Below are 15,786 nucleotides of genomic sequence, written 5' to 3'. Positions count from 1 at the left end.
TATTCCATATCGCAACCACCACACCTCTGATTCTTGTTTTCCCTCTTGCGTGAAAAGTAGAATGCGATAAAAGTCGGCAGTTACTGAAAGCTTTTTTTCTTCGAGCAACAATTTTAAGTATTTCAATCCTACTTCGACTCATCTCATAATTTACCGTTAATCAATCTCCCAGTTCAGTGGACCTTGATTCGGGTTTGTTCATTATTGTTTTTTTTATTATTGTTTGGATGGATGTTAAACGGAGTAGAAAAGCAATTGCCGGAAACTAAGATGGACGGCAAGAAGTCATGGATCATAAAACAATAACCAGATTACCAGCTACGATTGTCTAATCTTGATGAAAGCATTCATCCTCTGCGTTGGTAACTACACCATAAGTATAATATGTGGAGATTGGTCAATACATTTGTTTAAATCATTTTAAACTTGTAACGAATCGTTAAGCATTGCACCCCGACTATGGCCTACAGTTAAGGGCTTAAGGCCGACAAACTATACAAAGTCTTTATTCAATCCATATTTAAACCCAAGGGGCCATACTTACGAGTTTGCAAAAAAAAAACGAAATTCGTATTTTCGGGCTTCACAACATGGGGTTCATGTGGAGTTCATGTGTCAATCAGATGACAATATAAAATTTCGCAAAATCGTATATTTTGCCTAAGAAAATAATTTGTTCCATCCCCTAAATTTGCAGGACTACTTTGTATTTCCAGAGTTGTTCACACCTGGAAAATTTGCATGCAAAGCACTCTCACCTAAAAATCAAATCAATCATTCAGTGTAGTGTAAGACTGTAAGTGTAGGTACATTTTCCAGGATACCTATCATATTAGATTTAAACAATCGTTTGTTGTTGGATTGAAACCCATAGGATTATACACTACCGTCGTCTGCATGTCCGCCATTTTAGCTGTGTGAACATGAAAAACATTTTTGCTCTGTTGTTTTTGAAATTTTCTTATTGTTTTGTGCATCTAAACCAGGAAGTAAGTAACGTAGAACCATTATTCTTATACAGGCATTATTTAAAAATTTTTTTAATTAGGCCTAGACAGGTGGAAGCCTAGTATATTAACAAGTGATGTAAGTAGAATGGCAGATAGCATACAATTAATGCTCAGACTGCAAATTGGTTGATGCATTCTTATGCTTTTGGAGTTTACTGTCTCTCAGTTCTTTTTCAGAGCACAGCAGAAACATTTGTGCGTAATTTAATGCTAGAGTATTACTTTACAATGAACCTCTCATGTAGGATCCTGTGTTGATTCAAACAGATTGACTGAACTGTTTCACTGGTTCAGCTATTATGATTTAAGATATCTGTGTTTATACATCTTTATCACCATTGTGTTCCACATCATAACTTTAGTGTTTACTAAATATTTCCTTATTTGATTTCCCTGAATCTTAATTCAAATAGCAAAGCTGTATGACACAATAAGTGTTTGTGTCAAGCACCTGTTGAAACAAGATTGAAGATGAGAAGCATCCCCCATCTTTGGTCAGTTGAATCACTATGGTCCGAGTAATCCAAGGAAATCACCCAAGCTAGTTTTCAAGCTTCTATTTTTTTTTAAATCTCACTGAATTAAAATAATTCAACTCTTATCCATCAATGTTATGTTGTTCGTTGATCTGATTTCTTAACAACTGTTATGCAGGGCCAAGGAAACAAAGTCCTAGTTTTCGCCTCATCGCCGTCTGTCTTCGCCGTTTTCTTTTTGGTCTCATCGCCGTTTTTGCCTTCGCCTTCGCCATCGTTTCATCGACTCGTCGCTGTCTTTGCCTGCGCCATCGCCTCGTCGCTGTCTTTGCCTGCGCCATCACCTCGTCGCTGTCTTTGCCTGCGCCATCGCCTCGTCGCTGTCTTTGCCTGCGCCATCGCCTCGTCGCTGTCTTTGCCTGCGCCATCGCCTCGTCACTGTCTTTGCCTGCGCCATCGCCTCGTCGCTGTCTTTGCCTGCCTCGTCGTCGTCTTCGCGTTTATCTTCGCGTTCATCTCATCGCCGCCTTCGCCTTATCGCCGTCGACTCATCGCCGGCTTCGCCCTCACCTTCGCCAGCGTAGGTGTAGTTGTATTGCTGCCTTCGTTTTCTCCATCATCTCATCGCTGTCTTCAACTTCGCCATCGGCTCATCTCCGTCTTCGTCGCTGCCTATATCTTCGTCTGTGGCCTACAACGATGGAACAATCGGATCGAGGAAAAAACTCCAGAGAGGTGCTTAACTGGTATAGTTTTGTACTGTATTTTTGTATGTTGTGTTGTATAGTTAACCCGTTGGCTGCCACCCCGTTTGCGCCCCATTTTTTTTGTAGCTTATAGGGACCGGCCGCGCTGTTCTGCCTCATGGTCTATAGCCATGGGGTGGAGCAGTCGCAATGGCCTCGCCGCAAGGCGCTTTAGGCAATGCACCATTAGGGACTTCTCCTTGTCGATGCGGTGGCGGATTCCTGAGGGTGTGCATTCCCTGTAACGGATTCCGTCACCGTGTCAGCCCGGACTTGTCTTCGGACAAGTCCCCATTGGTCGGCGATCCTTCAGACACGATGCGTAGCTAATGTAGTTTAAGCAACCTACGGGTTGCGTGGCCTGGCAGCCAACGGGTTAACTAATTAGTTTTATGTATGTTTGTATGTATGTATGTTTGTATGTATGTATACTTGTAATTAACTATTTATGTATTGTTATATGTAAAACAGTGGAGGAATTGATGGGTGGAGGAGGGACAATAAAATATTTCAATTCAATTCAATTTTGTATGTGTATTTTTTAAATTCCTTTACCTACTAGAAATTGTAATATACATTTATTGTTAAACTCATGGGTAACAAAACGTACTGGGCGGAAACTTACTAGGGATTCTCAAACTACTTCGTAGTCTATGGTTCAACTAACCTGTTTCACTTAAACAAAACACAGCTATCAAGGAATAACTTTTCATTTTTTTTTTCACTATCTGACTGCCATATTTAATTTTTTCTGGTACAAAAAAAAATAGTGGTTAAGAATCTTTAAAATGAATTTCTCTTTCTCTTTACCATATGTGAAACACAATTACTACACATCAGCACAAGATCTTTTCACTGTGTAAGATTGAAGGCAATTAACCAATTTCAGCTTTAACTTCCTCATGTTTCATTGGATGGAGGTAATGATTCACCAAACACAAAGATGATGTTGGATATATTTTATTTACATTGAAACAATTTCTCTGTTCCACCTTCCACCTGAAATTTATATGACTTTTCTTTTGTCATGGATGTATCTAATGGACCAACGCAGCATATTATGTACATCCTGGAAACGGGCAAAGCCTGCAAGTATAGTTACAAAACTTATACAGTTAACAATAAATAGTGAAAGTCCCTACGAAGACCTGAATCATGGCAATTAGAGTGAAGAATATAAAATTAATGACAATTTTCATTAAAGAAAATTTTTTGCAAAGCTGGCAAGCAAAAGTGGCTGCATTTGACTTACAAATATAAAATACTTGCTGGTATTAAACGAGAATCGAGTCGAGGTTCTCCTTTAAATAATTTTCAAAGCGTGATAGAAACTTATTTCAAATTCAATTTTGCCCATAATATCTCTAAGAGGTTTGTACAGATTAGTTTCACTTTGTAAAAGCATTGAACAAAACAGGAAAAAAGCTGTTTTAAAACAAACCTGAAATTACAAGAAATCAAAGGCGAAATTTCAATGAGAACAACCTCCATTATGTCTACCGTTCTCGTCGACGCCGCCATACCAAATGAATCAGTTGTCAGTACTCAGTACGATGTCCTTGATAATCAGTCAATGATTTGTCCCCTAGATGTCTCTGAAAGTTAACATGAGCATGAAGTTTAATGAAGCTCAATAGATGGCTTACCGCTGGACAAATCGCCAGTACGCTCCGGTGTTGATGAGCGCCAGCGTTTTAATAACTTACCGGTTCCCTTTGTTCCGTGTTCGCGAAGTTCCCGATAACCTTGGAGAAAAAACAAATCACATAAATAATCTAAATTTAACGCTGATTTCGATTAAGTTAATAGATTTCTTGTTGAACCAGCCATTTTTTAAATAAACGTAAATAAGGTGCTGTTGGCGCACCAACTTGGTTTTTTACGTTTATTTCAAAAACTATTAAATCATCGGAAAAATAAACTTGATTTCCGTGTTTTCCATTCAATTCTGAATCTAAATAATGTTTTTTAAGCAAAATTTTAAATTTGGCCAAAAATGAAAAGTGGGAAGGGTATAGCCTTACCACTTTCGTCAAAATCTGCAAAAAACGACATCTCTTGAAATTCGATTAAAATCACATGGCATTAGTAAAATTGACACTGATTTCTATTATGCTATTGGTTTCCTCTTTAAACCAGCCTTTTGAAGAAAAAAAACGAAATTATAAGGGCAACTTTTTGTACAAAAAGTCGAGCTTAATTACTGAGTAAAGTGTCGATAGATGGCAGTGCCGAATCTCTTCAAAATTCCTCAATTGAATGATTACAATTAGAGAAGAGCAGTTGGTACAAGACGTCGGGCTTAATTACTGAGATAAACTCAACGGCTCTCGGTGTTCATAAAGTTCCTGATAGACTCCCGACAAAGCTAGGGGTTGAGGCCTTAAAGCTAAGTCGGGCTTAAATAAAAACCACGCACGATATCGTTAAAACTAGATGCTACTGTGCTAGTCAGGCTTAAAATATTGACAACATTGATAGCAGGAATGCAGGCTACTGGTTCAGTAGCTGACAAGATGAAACCCTACCGCATACAAAAAACAATATATTTTAAGGATTTTCTTTTCAACACACACACAACGATAGCAATACTGAACAGATAATAACATACCGTTAATATTTTAAGAAAAATCCTTTGAAACACTAAACAGGGTAGAAACTTAACAAACAACCATTTAACTTACCACTCGTAATGTTTATCGAAGCATGGCTTACTAAATGGTTAAGGCCAGTAAACTTCAATCTTCCCTATGAAGGCGAAAGGATTTGCTACCAAAGCCAATCAGAATCCTTTCTGATCACGTGCCGATTAGGGCCAATCAGGAGAGGGAGGATACGACGACCCCATCTAGCGCTCGATAGTGTGACTCCTTAAATAACAATTTACAGAGGACAGGGAATTTGACAGACAGAAATGGCCGACGTCTGCGGTGTGACAATAAAACAAACAAAATCCAAAAACATTATTTTCAGCTACGTGTGGGAGTTAAAGTCTGGACCTTTGACTTGCCATGCCGCTCTTCTACCACTGAAATACCACTTACATCAGCATCATAAGCTGTCTGTCTGTCAAATTCCCTGTCCTCTGTAAATTGTTATTATTTAAGGAGTCACACTATCGAGCGCTAGATGGCGTCGTCGTATCCTCCCTCTCCTGATTGGCCCTAATCGGCACGTGATCAGAAAGGATTCTGATTGGCTTTGGTAGCAAACCCTCTCGCCTTCATAGAGAAGATTGAAGTTTACTGGCCTTAACCATTTAGTAGGCCATGATCGAAGACGCACAGCAACGCCATCTAGTTTTTCCTCCTAAAACCCAAAGAAAATAGATTTTACTTTGAAATCAGTACAATTCTCGCATTTTAGTACTTGAACTTTACTAATCTCAAATAGTTGAATTCAAATTTCAGTAAAGATCTTACTGGAATACCATAACGCAGGAAACACCTCAATGCAATAACCTTTAAAAGATTCTACTACACGGCCGTGAAAGCGCAACTGACGAACCATTTCGGAATCGTCATAATGAGTCTTTATGGCATGAGCGCGCGAAGAAGCCATATGCGAAGCGGACTCAATTAAATCCGGTCTCAAAGTACCTGTAAAATTTTCATATATGATGACATTGAATATTAGGCAATATAATACATTGAAGAAAAAAAAAACAACAGAAGGTTGATACCTTGTCCAAGAAATAGATTATCCCAAGTGAGATTTAAATCCTTGGCCGTTCGATCGGCCACTTTGACCAACGTATCTCCAATAATTCGACGTTTTTCTTCCGGATTAACAGCCCGACACAACGACAAAGTTTAGCGACCATGCACGTTAGTGGAAACATCGTAGAAAGTCAAACTTGCTTTTACAACCTAAAAGAATTCGAAACATCAAATCTGGTCGCTGGTATGAAAAAGAAATGAGAAGCCACTGTCCACATATCACATATCAAATCGGCCAATCATGAGATTCTGAACGGTCCAGAAAAGTATCTCAAATTACACGAAGATTGAGCCCGAGTTGCTGTAAACTAGTGACGACCTGCTCGGATTCGTCTTTACGCAGGAAACCGTTATCGATATCCCTGCACTCGCGACGAGTCGTCACCCTGGGGAAGTGCTTTATGGAGAAGGGCAGCACAAACGGCGGAAACGACTACGCAGCTTCGCTTACCAGCATGAGCACGAGCTTTTCACGTCCGACCGTGCGCCGGATGTAATCGAAACACTGCTGCTCGCGTTTCTCCAATGTGAAACCTCCTTGCAATCCACAAATGTCGAACAATAAGTTATGCAACATTTTTCGTCCTGTTATTTTACACCAGCCATTAAGATCAATGCAGCCATTCTGCAACCTTGTCTACGTTGTCACCATTGGTCAGTAATACCATTTGCCGAGTCTCTAAGCATTTAAACAAAGGGCACTCCGTTTCTACTTGGATCTCGAATTGCCCATCTTCGCGAACATCTTTTCTCTCCACCGTTCCACCTAAACAGAACAAAACACACACAAAAATTAATTAAATTAAAATAGAAAACAAAAGAGAAAGCACTAATTATTTTATGACATAATTGTTTTCAGACATGTTAAATACTATTGTGAAATAATTGTAATAATAAAAATTTGATATAAAACAGAATTGGTTACCTAATTCCTTATTGAGTAATTGCATGCATAATAAATAACCGGCATTGGAAGACCACAAGTAAAGATTGCTGGGTCTGGGGCATCCACCACGTAAACTGAATTGGGACCTGTTCAGAATGTAAAATTCATTTTTGGCTCAATCATTCATTACCTTGACCCTGAACATATGTATACATTTCCATGTTTCCATAAGTTAAGGATAACAAAAAATGAAGTAGAAAAGCCAACTAAAAAATTTCTGTGATTTGTTTTTGGTTTCAATCTTTACCTCTTGAAATTATAATTGCTTTATAGCCTTGTTGAAGCAGAAGGGCACCTGGGGTTTCCAGGGCTAGAATTTAAGATTCCACACATTGTTCTCTGACTCTGCAATTAATAACCTAAAATTTAAATTTTTTAATTAAGATATTTTATATCATCTATCACCCATGGCTTTGTGGATGGGTGTCTGCCTGCGAAGCTGATGATTGTGGAATCAATCTTCACTTGTGAAAACATTTGATCCGAATTATAAGTCATGTGTAGCTAGTTGCATGTGTTACTAGTTAACCATTTGTTTTACAAAACTTGCAATGAGAAAAAAATGTATTGACCTCAAACTTTAGGTTTTTCCTGCAAATAAAGGAATACCAAAAGTCATTTTATTAACATGATTACAGATTTGTCAAATACCTTAAACATCTTTGTGGTTAGAGGTTGGAAGTTTTTTATTCTTGTGTTGCGCTTTGGCACTTTGTTCAATCTTTTTGCACTTGTTATGTAATTTCCTGAAATCTAATTACTGAAAAGTTTTAACAATTTACAAAAAATATGCACATATCAAATAAGTATATAATGCCTATAGCCCTATACAGACTAAATAATAATGGTAAAATGAAAAGAAAAAAACTTTGAACTTTATTTCTGTCTCAATGCTTCCAGCTATTTTGAATACTGTGTATCCATTTGAATTAATTTTTTTAAGGAGGCAAGCTGCTGCACACTTCAATCTCTTTTTTCTCCATAGCTGTTCAAACAGTTTTGAGATCCGTTCACAATATGGTGGTTTCCCCATTTTTTATATGATTTATTTTTCAGTCTTCAGTTTTTTTTTTAGTAGCTCTAGCTCAGCTACATCCACTTACTTGGCTGTCACATTACTGTTGCTATTGATATTTGATTCTGTAGCACCTTTTTTAATAAACCATTCCACAATTCTTCTTTAACATCGAGATTATTGACACACAGACTGACACACAGACTGATATACATTGTCAATTCTTCAAATGTGGGAGTAAGACGAACTGTTTACAAAACCTTTCCCCTTCCTATCAACAGACCGTAGACTATCATTGATAAGTTAGGTAGGTATGTATATGTTTAACGTGCGACTAAAGCGGCTGCTTTAGTTTAACTGGGTTACCTGGCAATCCCTTACGCACTGTTTTTGTTTGTTTTGTTTGTTTTTTTGTGAATCAGTTTGAGATTGGAGTACTTCACCCTCTAAAAGACGGGAGAAGACTCGTATCATTGATAATTTTCATAAAAACACGTTACAAGTACGAACTCTTTCTCTCATAGCTGTCATCCATGGTTCCTAAGGTTACTCTGCGTGGAGCAATTTTGTTTCAAGCCAAACGCCATCTAGCGACGAATAAAGCCTAAAATTGGATTTCATTACTTCTTCGTGCTAAAGCGTGCTTCTGCCGTTCTGCGTAACTAAAACGTGCTAAAACCTAAAAATCGCAAAACCGTGACTATCCAGTCCACCGTTATCTCAGCTTTACAAAAACACTAGTCCGGGAGCGGCAGCACAATAACCCACAAAACGTATACCGGTAAAACATATCTGAACTACCCTCAAACCTGTGTTACATCCCTATTACAGCAAACGCCATCCATTGAGATATATCGTAAAAATCGGCATCGGTGGTTTACACATGAGCCCACTAGACAGAATCCCTATCGGAAAATTAGCAAACGTTAAACTAGAGCTAACACTCTTCCGTTATAGGTTCGGAGTTTGCGCATTTGGGGAGATCAAGCGTACACTTATTTGCTGCTCAATAATCAGTGGAGCATTTTGCATCGTCTTCAGGGAAGAACGGTATATGTGATGCTGCAATGTAACACTTAAGAGCGCCATTTATGTGTGTTCATGGTCAATCCAACGGGTATTAAGCCTTCGTTGAATTAAGGAATGCAAATCATTTTGTTGTATTGAAACGGAAGGACAGTTGACAAAACATGTAACACCAATGAATCCTTCGTTCTGTGTCTGTAGATCGAAAAGAAATATTGTTTTTCCCTGGGACTAAAGAAGAAATGAACTGAACTGAACGGGATAGTAAGCAGTTATTGAAAGAAGAAGGAATCGGAATCAATAGCCAGGGAAAAATAAATTAGACAGTTTATGTCATAAGCAAGGACGAAGGCAAAACGTTGACACTGGGTGTTTTCTTTTGTTTTTCACAAAGCAATCTAGCCCTTAAACTTAATCATACCAGGAGGTATGGGACAGCAACGTTTCTTAAAGCCCGTCCAGCAACGTTTCCCGTCTCCTCTGATGTCAGTCAAAACTTCGTGGAAATTCTTACCACAGGCTGGGATACAGAACGGCGACGTCCCACTCCAGAAGCATCCAGAACTTGGCGATAGGAAATCGACTGGTGCGGCAACTTGCGGGACTAGAACTTGTGGGACTGCAGTTTGTGGCCTTACATCTTGTGGCAAAAAAACTGTAAAAAAAAATAATAAAGATATTGCAAGATTAAATTGAGTACATACAGTAGTTTGTTGGGGCAATTATTTAGAATATACCAATTCAAACTCACTTTGACGTTTCTCTCGTAAGTAAGCGCTAGGATTATCACGAGTTTCCACTTCTGAACGGAAAAATAGTGTAAAAGAATTTAATTGATAGACAACCACTTTTTTTTCAAATATTATCAACGTAAACTATACTATTAAGGATAAAATCGTGACACGAAATGCATAAAAATTAATGAGACATATTTACCGATAGTGTCCAAATTTTGTGCGTTGGTAAACATAGCAACAGCCAACACCTGCAATAAAAAATGAGTAATACATAATTATAACCGGCACAGGTACAGAATACAGCAGGGTTAATTTACCAAAATGATCAAAGACTTCATGGTTGGATATGTTCGTCGACAGGAGAGCTCTATAAAGATGAAGCTTCTTTGACGCGCAAACAATCTAGAATAAAGTCAGTCAATCCCTTCACACATTCGAACGCCTCAGACTTATCAAGCACAAAGGACGTGGTTTGGCGATACATATCGATGTGTGAAACGCTGTGCACGCACCTTCCTGTTGATAAAAACATTTACCACCAAAAATAGTTTTCTCTGCCACCGTGTCGTTTAGAAGCAAAACCTTTATAAGCTACGATACGAAAAGTGGTTTCCGTATATTTGTGCAAGAATTTTAATCAGCCGCAAGAGTTTAGGGTGAGAAAAGTAGACGAAATTTTGTTTGATGCGACGCGGGAAACAACGGGCTGTATAGAAATGCGTCATTGGGCTCATTGGGCTCTTTTCGTTTGATATAACGTGGACTTCGATAACAGGTCATAAATTTCTAATTGAATTACAAATTGAAACTTCGTTTACCAAACACAATTGAATGAACAGTCGGTGCTTTGTGCATTTGTACATGAGTTTTTTCCAACATTTGTCCATCGGATTAAAACATGTTTCTCCAGGCGAGGCTCGAACTCGCGACCTCGGCATTACCTCACGAACCACTCGATGCTTAGCACAATGAAATTACTGACATATAAGTACCATGCGCTAACCAACTGCGCCACTGGAGATGTATTTTAATACTTTCTCGTCTAACTTTATCCCAGCAAAAGTAACACATTTCAATCAGAGTGTCACAGACAGCGACATAATCGAAATGGGACCAACATAAAAACCATTTTCTCCAGGCGAGGCTCGAACTCGCGACCTCGGCATTTCTTCAGGAATCATACAATTCCTCCGCGCATTCAGATTACTGACATATAAGTACCATGCGCTAACCAACTGCGCCACTGGAGACATCACTTTCAATCATTTGTGAAATATGTATAGGTGTGAAAGCGTTTTTTTTTATAGGAAGAGACAATAACAGGATCGTGTTTCCCAACTTTAACCCCTTTCCATCATCATTTGGCAGGAAATGAATCGCCTAACAAAAATGACTTCATATTTTTTATTTCCACTTAAAATGAATAAACTGTTGGTAATTGTTAGACGTGTTTGGGGTAGGAAGCAAACTGCAATGGTCTAGAAAACATTGGATTATTAGACGCGAAGTGTGAGGGGGAAAATGAGCCGTTTGGATTCGTTGATGTCGTTGTACAGTAGATCGCTTTCAATTACAGGTTCTTGTACAGGTCAATCAAGCTCTTCAATTGATTGGATGGTATGGGACAACACAGTTTTTTGTTTCCCGTGAGGCACGTTCTTCCGTCGCCCGTTTTGTCTATGATTTTGGCTCTGTAGAAAGTTCCACATTTGCCATGGCAGAAGGGCGATGTCCCACTCCAAAAGCATCCCGATTCCTCAAAATCTACATTTACAGATAGATTAAGACATTTTCTCTTGCACAGCATGAATAATAGTTCATTAACACGAAAACTCAACATTTATTCTAATTCATTCTAGCGATGAATTTTCAATTGAAATAATTCAGTTAGGCAGCAAAAAAAAAAAACTGTTTGGCTTTCTTACCTATGGGGCGACTGGGATTTGGTTTCTGTTGTTCTACTGGAACCTGTACGGGTTCCGTCTCCGCTACTGGAACCTGTACGGGTTCCGTTTCCGCTACTGGAACTTGTTCGGGTTTGGTCGTCACCAATGGAATTTGTACCGGTTCCGTCTCCGCTACTGGAACCTGTACGGGTTCCGTCTCCGCTACTGGAACCTGTACGGGTTCCGTCTCCGCTACTGGAACCTGTACGGGTTCCGTCTCCACTACTGGAACCTGTACGGGTTCCGTCTCCGCTACTGGAACCTGTACCGGTTCCGTCTCCGCTACTGGAACCTGTACCGGTTCCGTCTCCACTACTGGAACCTGTACGGGTTCCGTCTCCCCTACTGGAACCTGTACGGGTTCCGTCTCCCCTACTGGAACCTGTACGGGTTCCGTCTCCGCTACTGGAACTTGTTCGGGTTTGGTCGTCACCAATGGAATTTGTACCGGTTCCGTCTCCACTACTGGAACCTGTACGGGTTCCGTCTCCCCTACTGGAACCTGTACGGGTTCCGTCTCCGCTACTGGAACTTGTTCGGGTTTGGTCTCCACCGATGGAATTTGTACCGGTTCCGTCTCCGCTACTGGAACCTGTTCGGGTTTGGTCTCCACCAATGGAATTTGTACCGGTTGCGGTACATTTACTGGAACTTGTTCTGGTACCTCCGAGACGTCTCCAGGTTTCTTTGGTTCTATTAGAACCTGTTCCGGTTTGGTCTCCACCGCTGGAACTTGTATCGGTTGCGGTCCATCTACCGGAACCTGTTCGGGTTTCTCTTCCACCAATGGAACTTGCCCCGGTTGCGGTGCATCTACTGGAAACTGTTCGGGTTTCGTCTCCACCACTGGAATTTGCACCGGTTGTGGTACATCTACTAGAACTTGTTCCGGTACCACCGAAACGCCTTCGGGTTTCGTTTCCTCTACTGGAACCGGTTCCGCTTTCTGCTCCTCTACGAAAACCGGTTGGGGATTACGCTCCGTGGCTTGGTCTTGTTCCAGTACTACTGGAATCTCATCCGCTTTATTTTCTGCTACAGGAATCTTCTCTGGTTTTGTTTCCACCTGGATAGATGCAGGAGGAGTAGGTCTACTATACCGATACCCATACGTAACGTATTCCGCATATTTCCCATCTACGGAAGATTGTTCAGAATTCATTTGTTCCATGGCATTTTGTTCTAATTTCTGCTCTTCTTGAGAATCTTGTTCGGATTTCTGTTCCTCTACTGGCATCACACTCCCGTCCACCGCGGCATGTTGTTCCATTTCGTTCATCTGTGAGCGTAATTCTTCCTGATTCCTAGCCATTGCGTAGTTAACTGACAGTAGGTGATAGTTAGTTGCTTTACAGTCAGTGAAATCAAATTGAAAAGGAAGAATAATTTGAAAATAAATGATCCTTTTTCACATACCATGGCGAACATCGTTGAAATGCTCAAAAGCATCATCAAGCCATTCACGCTCTTCTGTTTCTGAAAATAACATTTCAAAAGTTTTTATTAAGGAGAGCTTTTGTGTGGTTAGCATTGCGATTGCTGGCTTCTATCGTACCTTGATTGAAATCCCTTAGGTAAGCATTGGGATTATCAAGCCACTCAAGCATTTCAATTTCTGAAACATTTTCCAAATTTTTGATTAATTTTATATGATCTTGCAATCAACGGGGGACTCGTATTATTTTTATGGAACATACGAATGTTTATCGTTACGAATGTTGATCTTTATATACATTACCAGAATCTATCGGATTACATTTGGCAAACATAACGGCAGCCACGTTTATCATCTGTACATAATAGATGCCGTTTCTGATTAATTTACTCTCCTTACATTAGAATAAAGGCAATTCTTTTAAACCTAAGAGTTTGACTTACCAAAACGATTGATAAATGCATCGTGGGAGAAGAAATGTACCAGCATAGAGACACGACGTAAAGCGAGTGTCTCCAACGTAACCGAAAGTCACGCACTATAATGTTTCGATATACTCCTCACATCGATTAAACCTTTCAATTTAAATACTGGTCTTGCATAATCAGTAGACCAAAATATATCTATTGGTGTGGTCTAATTCGCATCCGCTGAAAAAGGAACGGATTTCCTGGTCGGTGCACCAATAATTCAACCATGTCACTATAATCTGATTGAACTGGTGATATCTCGTATAGACGCTGATCGAAGTTAAATACCGCAATAACAAGTATAGTACGGGGAAATCAGCCAAACTGATCAAGAAAAAATGACTGCAGTTATACGACGACGATGAAAATTCAAATTCGTTCAAAATTCATCGCCTTCCGTGACACCTAACGAGGCCTGAATTTTCGTAGGTAAATTACAAAAGATTTAAGAACGAAATTGTATGTATTCATTGAAAATCGCCCTGAAGTCACTGTCCATGAAAGGGCTGCGTTTCATCGATGCCAGGATTCAGCCCTGCAGTGGGCAGCAGAGCTTTTTAATTCCAAACCAACATCTGATTCCGTCTCCTGATTTATCCTTGACAATCATATTGAAACCTTTGCCGCAGAATCCGTTACAAAATGGCGATGTTCCGCTCCAAAAGCATCCTGTGTTTGCCATCAAACGGACTTTGGGCTCTGGAACAACGACAGTTTCTGATCTCTGAACTGAAATAACAGAACTACTGTTTGAGTTCCATTTGAATGCGACATCATTTTTGTGAAATAAACAAATCTTACGGTGACGTTCCTCTCTTAAATATGCATCGATAATTTCACGCATGTCCATGCCTAGAAAACAAATCAATGAAATAGACGAATGAAGACATTTGCAGCCATCCATCTAATCTATGACAGTAATGAGTATTCAAATGTATACCTTTCATATTCAATTGATGTGTATTAGCTGATGTAACAATGGCTATCGACAGCAGCACCTAAATATGGTAGAAAATGAAAATGAAATCTTATGCAAGTTTGAATCAATATCCTGCATTAATTTTTAAAATCTAAAATTAACTGATTTTTAGCAGGTTAGCAGTAGAATAGGTGTGCCAGGATGCATAAAAGTCATTAATTTAATTATTACCATTAATCTGGAGCAGTTCATTTTGGTCTTAGGAAGTAGATGAAGTTTTCTGTCAGTTTTGAATATTCAGATGACACAGTCTATAAATGGAGACTTGAAAACTTGACTGTAATTCTTTTCGAACGAGATTTAGGGTAACGAATGAACATAGTTGTTTGTTAAAACGGGCATTACCAGCGCCGTCCCTGTGGCTTTTGGCATCCGCCTGCAATCTGCTCAGATTGGTTTCCGCTTCCGGAATAAGGTTCATGATTTTGTTCAGTCTTTTCCATCATTTTCGTGAAATCACTTAATGAACATCATTTTCGTGAAATCACTTAATGAAAATCATTTTTATTCAGATGTTGCAAGAAAACGAATGTAATTCGCTTCCTTGCCAAACGTTAAAATATCGGGCACAGTCTGCCTCAAATGCGTACCAGTTCTTGAACGTAAACACGTCATTACACGAAATTGGACAATCACTAACATGAGATCACTTCACGAATTAAGTACATTGTATTAAGGTGTAAGGACTAAGGACTAGAACTAAACGTAACAGAGAGCAGACGAAAATGGGACCATCTAGCGGCGGGAACCCACATTGATGGTGAACGAAGTTTCGGGACATGAGAACAAAAGAATGGGGAAAACCACCAGAAGATGGAGAAAGAAACTGTTGCGTTCAACGGGAATTTAAAGAAAAAGAGCCAACAACCAGAAACGCGAAAGGAATTCGAATGTTTGATCGACCAAACAGATTCCTCTTCAAATAAAAGACGAACGCGTCTAGAAAAAAAAAAAACCATCAGACCTGTTTTGTTTTATTTCCGCGTAACGGATTCATAAAAGACCTGCTGATGGCTGAGTTATGTTAGAACAACTCTTAAACAATTAAAGGCAGCGAAAAATTCTTGTATGCCAAGAATTCGTGTTAGCGTTTCAAACGCATCGCAAAATATGAGATTCACATAACAATTACAACATTTTCAATTAAGAAAGATAATCGCAATGTGCTAGACTTGTACACCATTAACTAGAATCGAATCTTTTAACTTCATGTTCTTAATTAAACCGCTTTATTTTAACCGTTACGCCTTCAACACAACAAGTCTAAATTCGAAATGATTC

General features: G+C 39.3%; 2 protein-coding genes, 2 non-coding genes and 1 pseudogene across 10 annotated transcripts; 1 reads left to right on the top strand and 4 right to left on the bottom strand.

Moving 5' to 3' along the window:
• Window positions 1–337: 337 nt before the first annotated feature.
• Window positions 338–2,580, top strand: LOC116936496. Its single transcript, XM_045168212.1, has 4 exons — window positions 338–362; window positions 987–989; window positions 1,049–1,086; window positions 1,665–2,580. The coding sequence occupies exons 1-4, from the start codon at window positions 338–340 to the stop codon at window positions 2,271–2,273; spliced, it is 675 nt and encodes a 224-aa protein (XP_045024147.1). The 3' UTR covers window positions 2,274–2,580.
• Window positions 2,581–4,764: 2,184 nt separating this feature from the next.
• On the bottom strand, window positions 4,765–8,582 carry LOC123474259 (annotated as a pseudogene).
• A 466-nt stretch (window positions 8,583–9,048) lies between these two features.
• LOC116924018 (cytadherence high molecular weight protein 1) lies at window positions 9,049–15,207 on the bottom strand. Of its 7 annotated transcripts, none has more exons than XM_045168205.1 (13): window positions 14,851–15,207; window positions 14,677–14,790; window positions 14,467–14,524; window positions 14,328–14,378; window positions 13,500–14,255; window positions 13,360–13,411; window positions 13,177–13,236; window positions 13,038–13,097; window positions 11,601–12,944; window positions 9,993–11,439; window positions 9,875–9,923; window positions 9,690–9,740; window positions 9,049–9,593 (listed from the first exon to the last, which is right to left on the bottom strand). In XM_045168205.1, exons 5-10 carry the CDS (start codon window positions 13,518–13,520, stop codon window positions 11,246–11,248), a joined length of 1,731 nt encoding a protein of 576 aa, XP_045024140.1. In that variant the 5' UTR covers window positions 13,521–14,255; window positions 14,328–14,378; window positions 14,467–14,524; window positions 14,677–14,790; window positions 14,851–15,207; the 3' UTR covers window positions 9,049–9,593; window positions 9,690–9,740; window positions 9,875–9,923; window positions 9,993–11,245. The 7 variants fall into 7 exon arrangements, with proteins under 7 accessions (XP_045024140.1, XP_045024143.1, XP_045024142.1 ...); XM_045168208.1 differs by lacking the exon at window positions 14,851–15,207 and having other exon boundaries at window positions 11,601–11,823; window positions 12,034–12,944; window positions 14,677–14,836; XM_045168207.1 differs by lacking the exon at window positions 14,851–15,207 and having other exon boundaries at window positions 11,601–11,883; window positions 12,034–12,944; window positions 14,677–14,835.
• Trnai-uau lies at window positions 10,578–10,696 on the bottom strand. The gene is made up of 2 exons: window positions 10,659–10,696; window positions 10,578–10,613 (listed from the first exon to the last, which is right to left on the bottom strand). It is a non-coding gene; the product is annotated as a tRNA-Ile (tRNA).
• Trnai-uau lies at window positions 10,806–10,925 on the bottom strand. Its single transcript has 2 exons — window positions 10,888–10,925; window positions 10,806–10,841 (listed from the first exon to the last, which is right to left on the bottom strand). It is a non-coding gene; the product is annotated as a tRNA-Ile (tRNA).
• Window positions 15,208–15,786: the final 579 nt, after the last annotated feature.

The sequence above is a fragment of the Daphnia magna genome, linkage group LG1 (genome assembly GCF_020631705.1).
Source record: "Daphnia magna isolate NIES linkage group LG1, ASM2063170v1.1, whole genome shotgun sequence".
NCBI lineage: Eukaryota > Metazoa > Arthropoda > Branchiopoda > Diplostraca > Daphniidae > Daphnia > Daphnia magna.
This window is presented reverse-complemented; position numbering and strand designations above follow the sequence as displayed.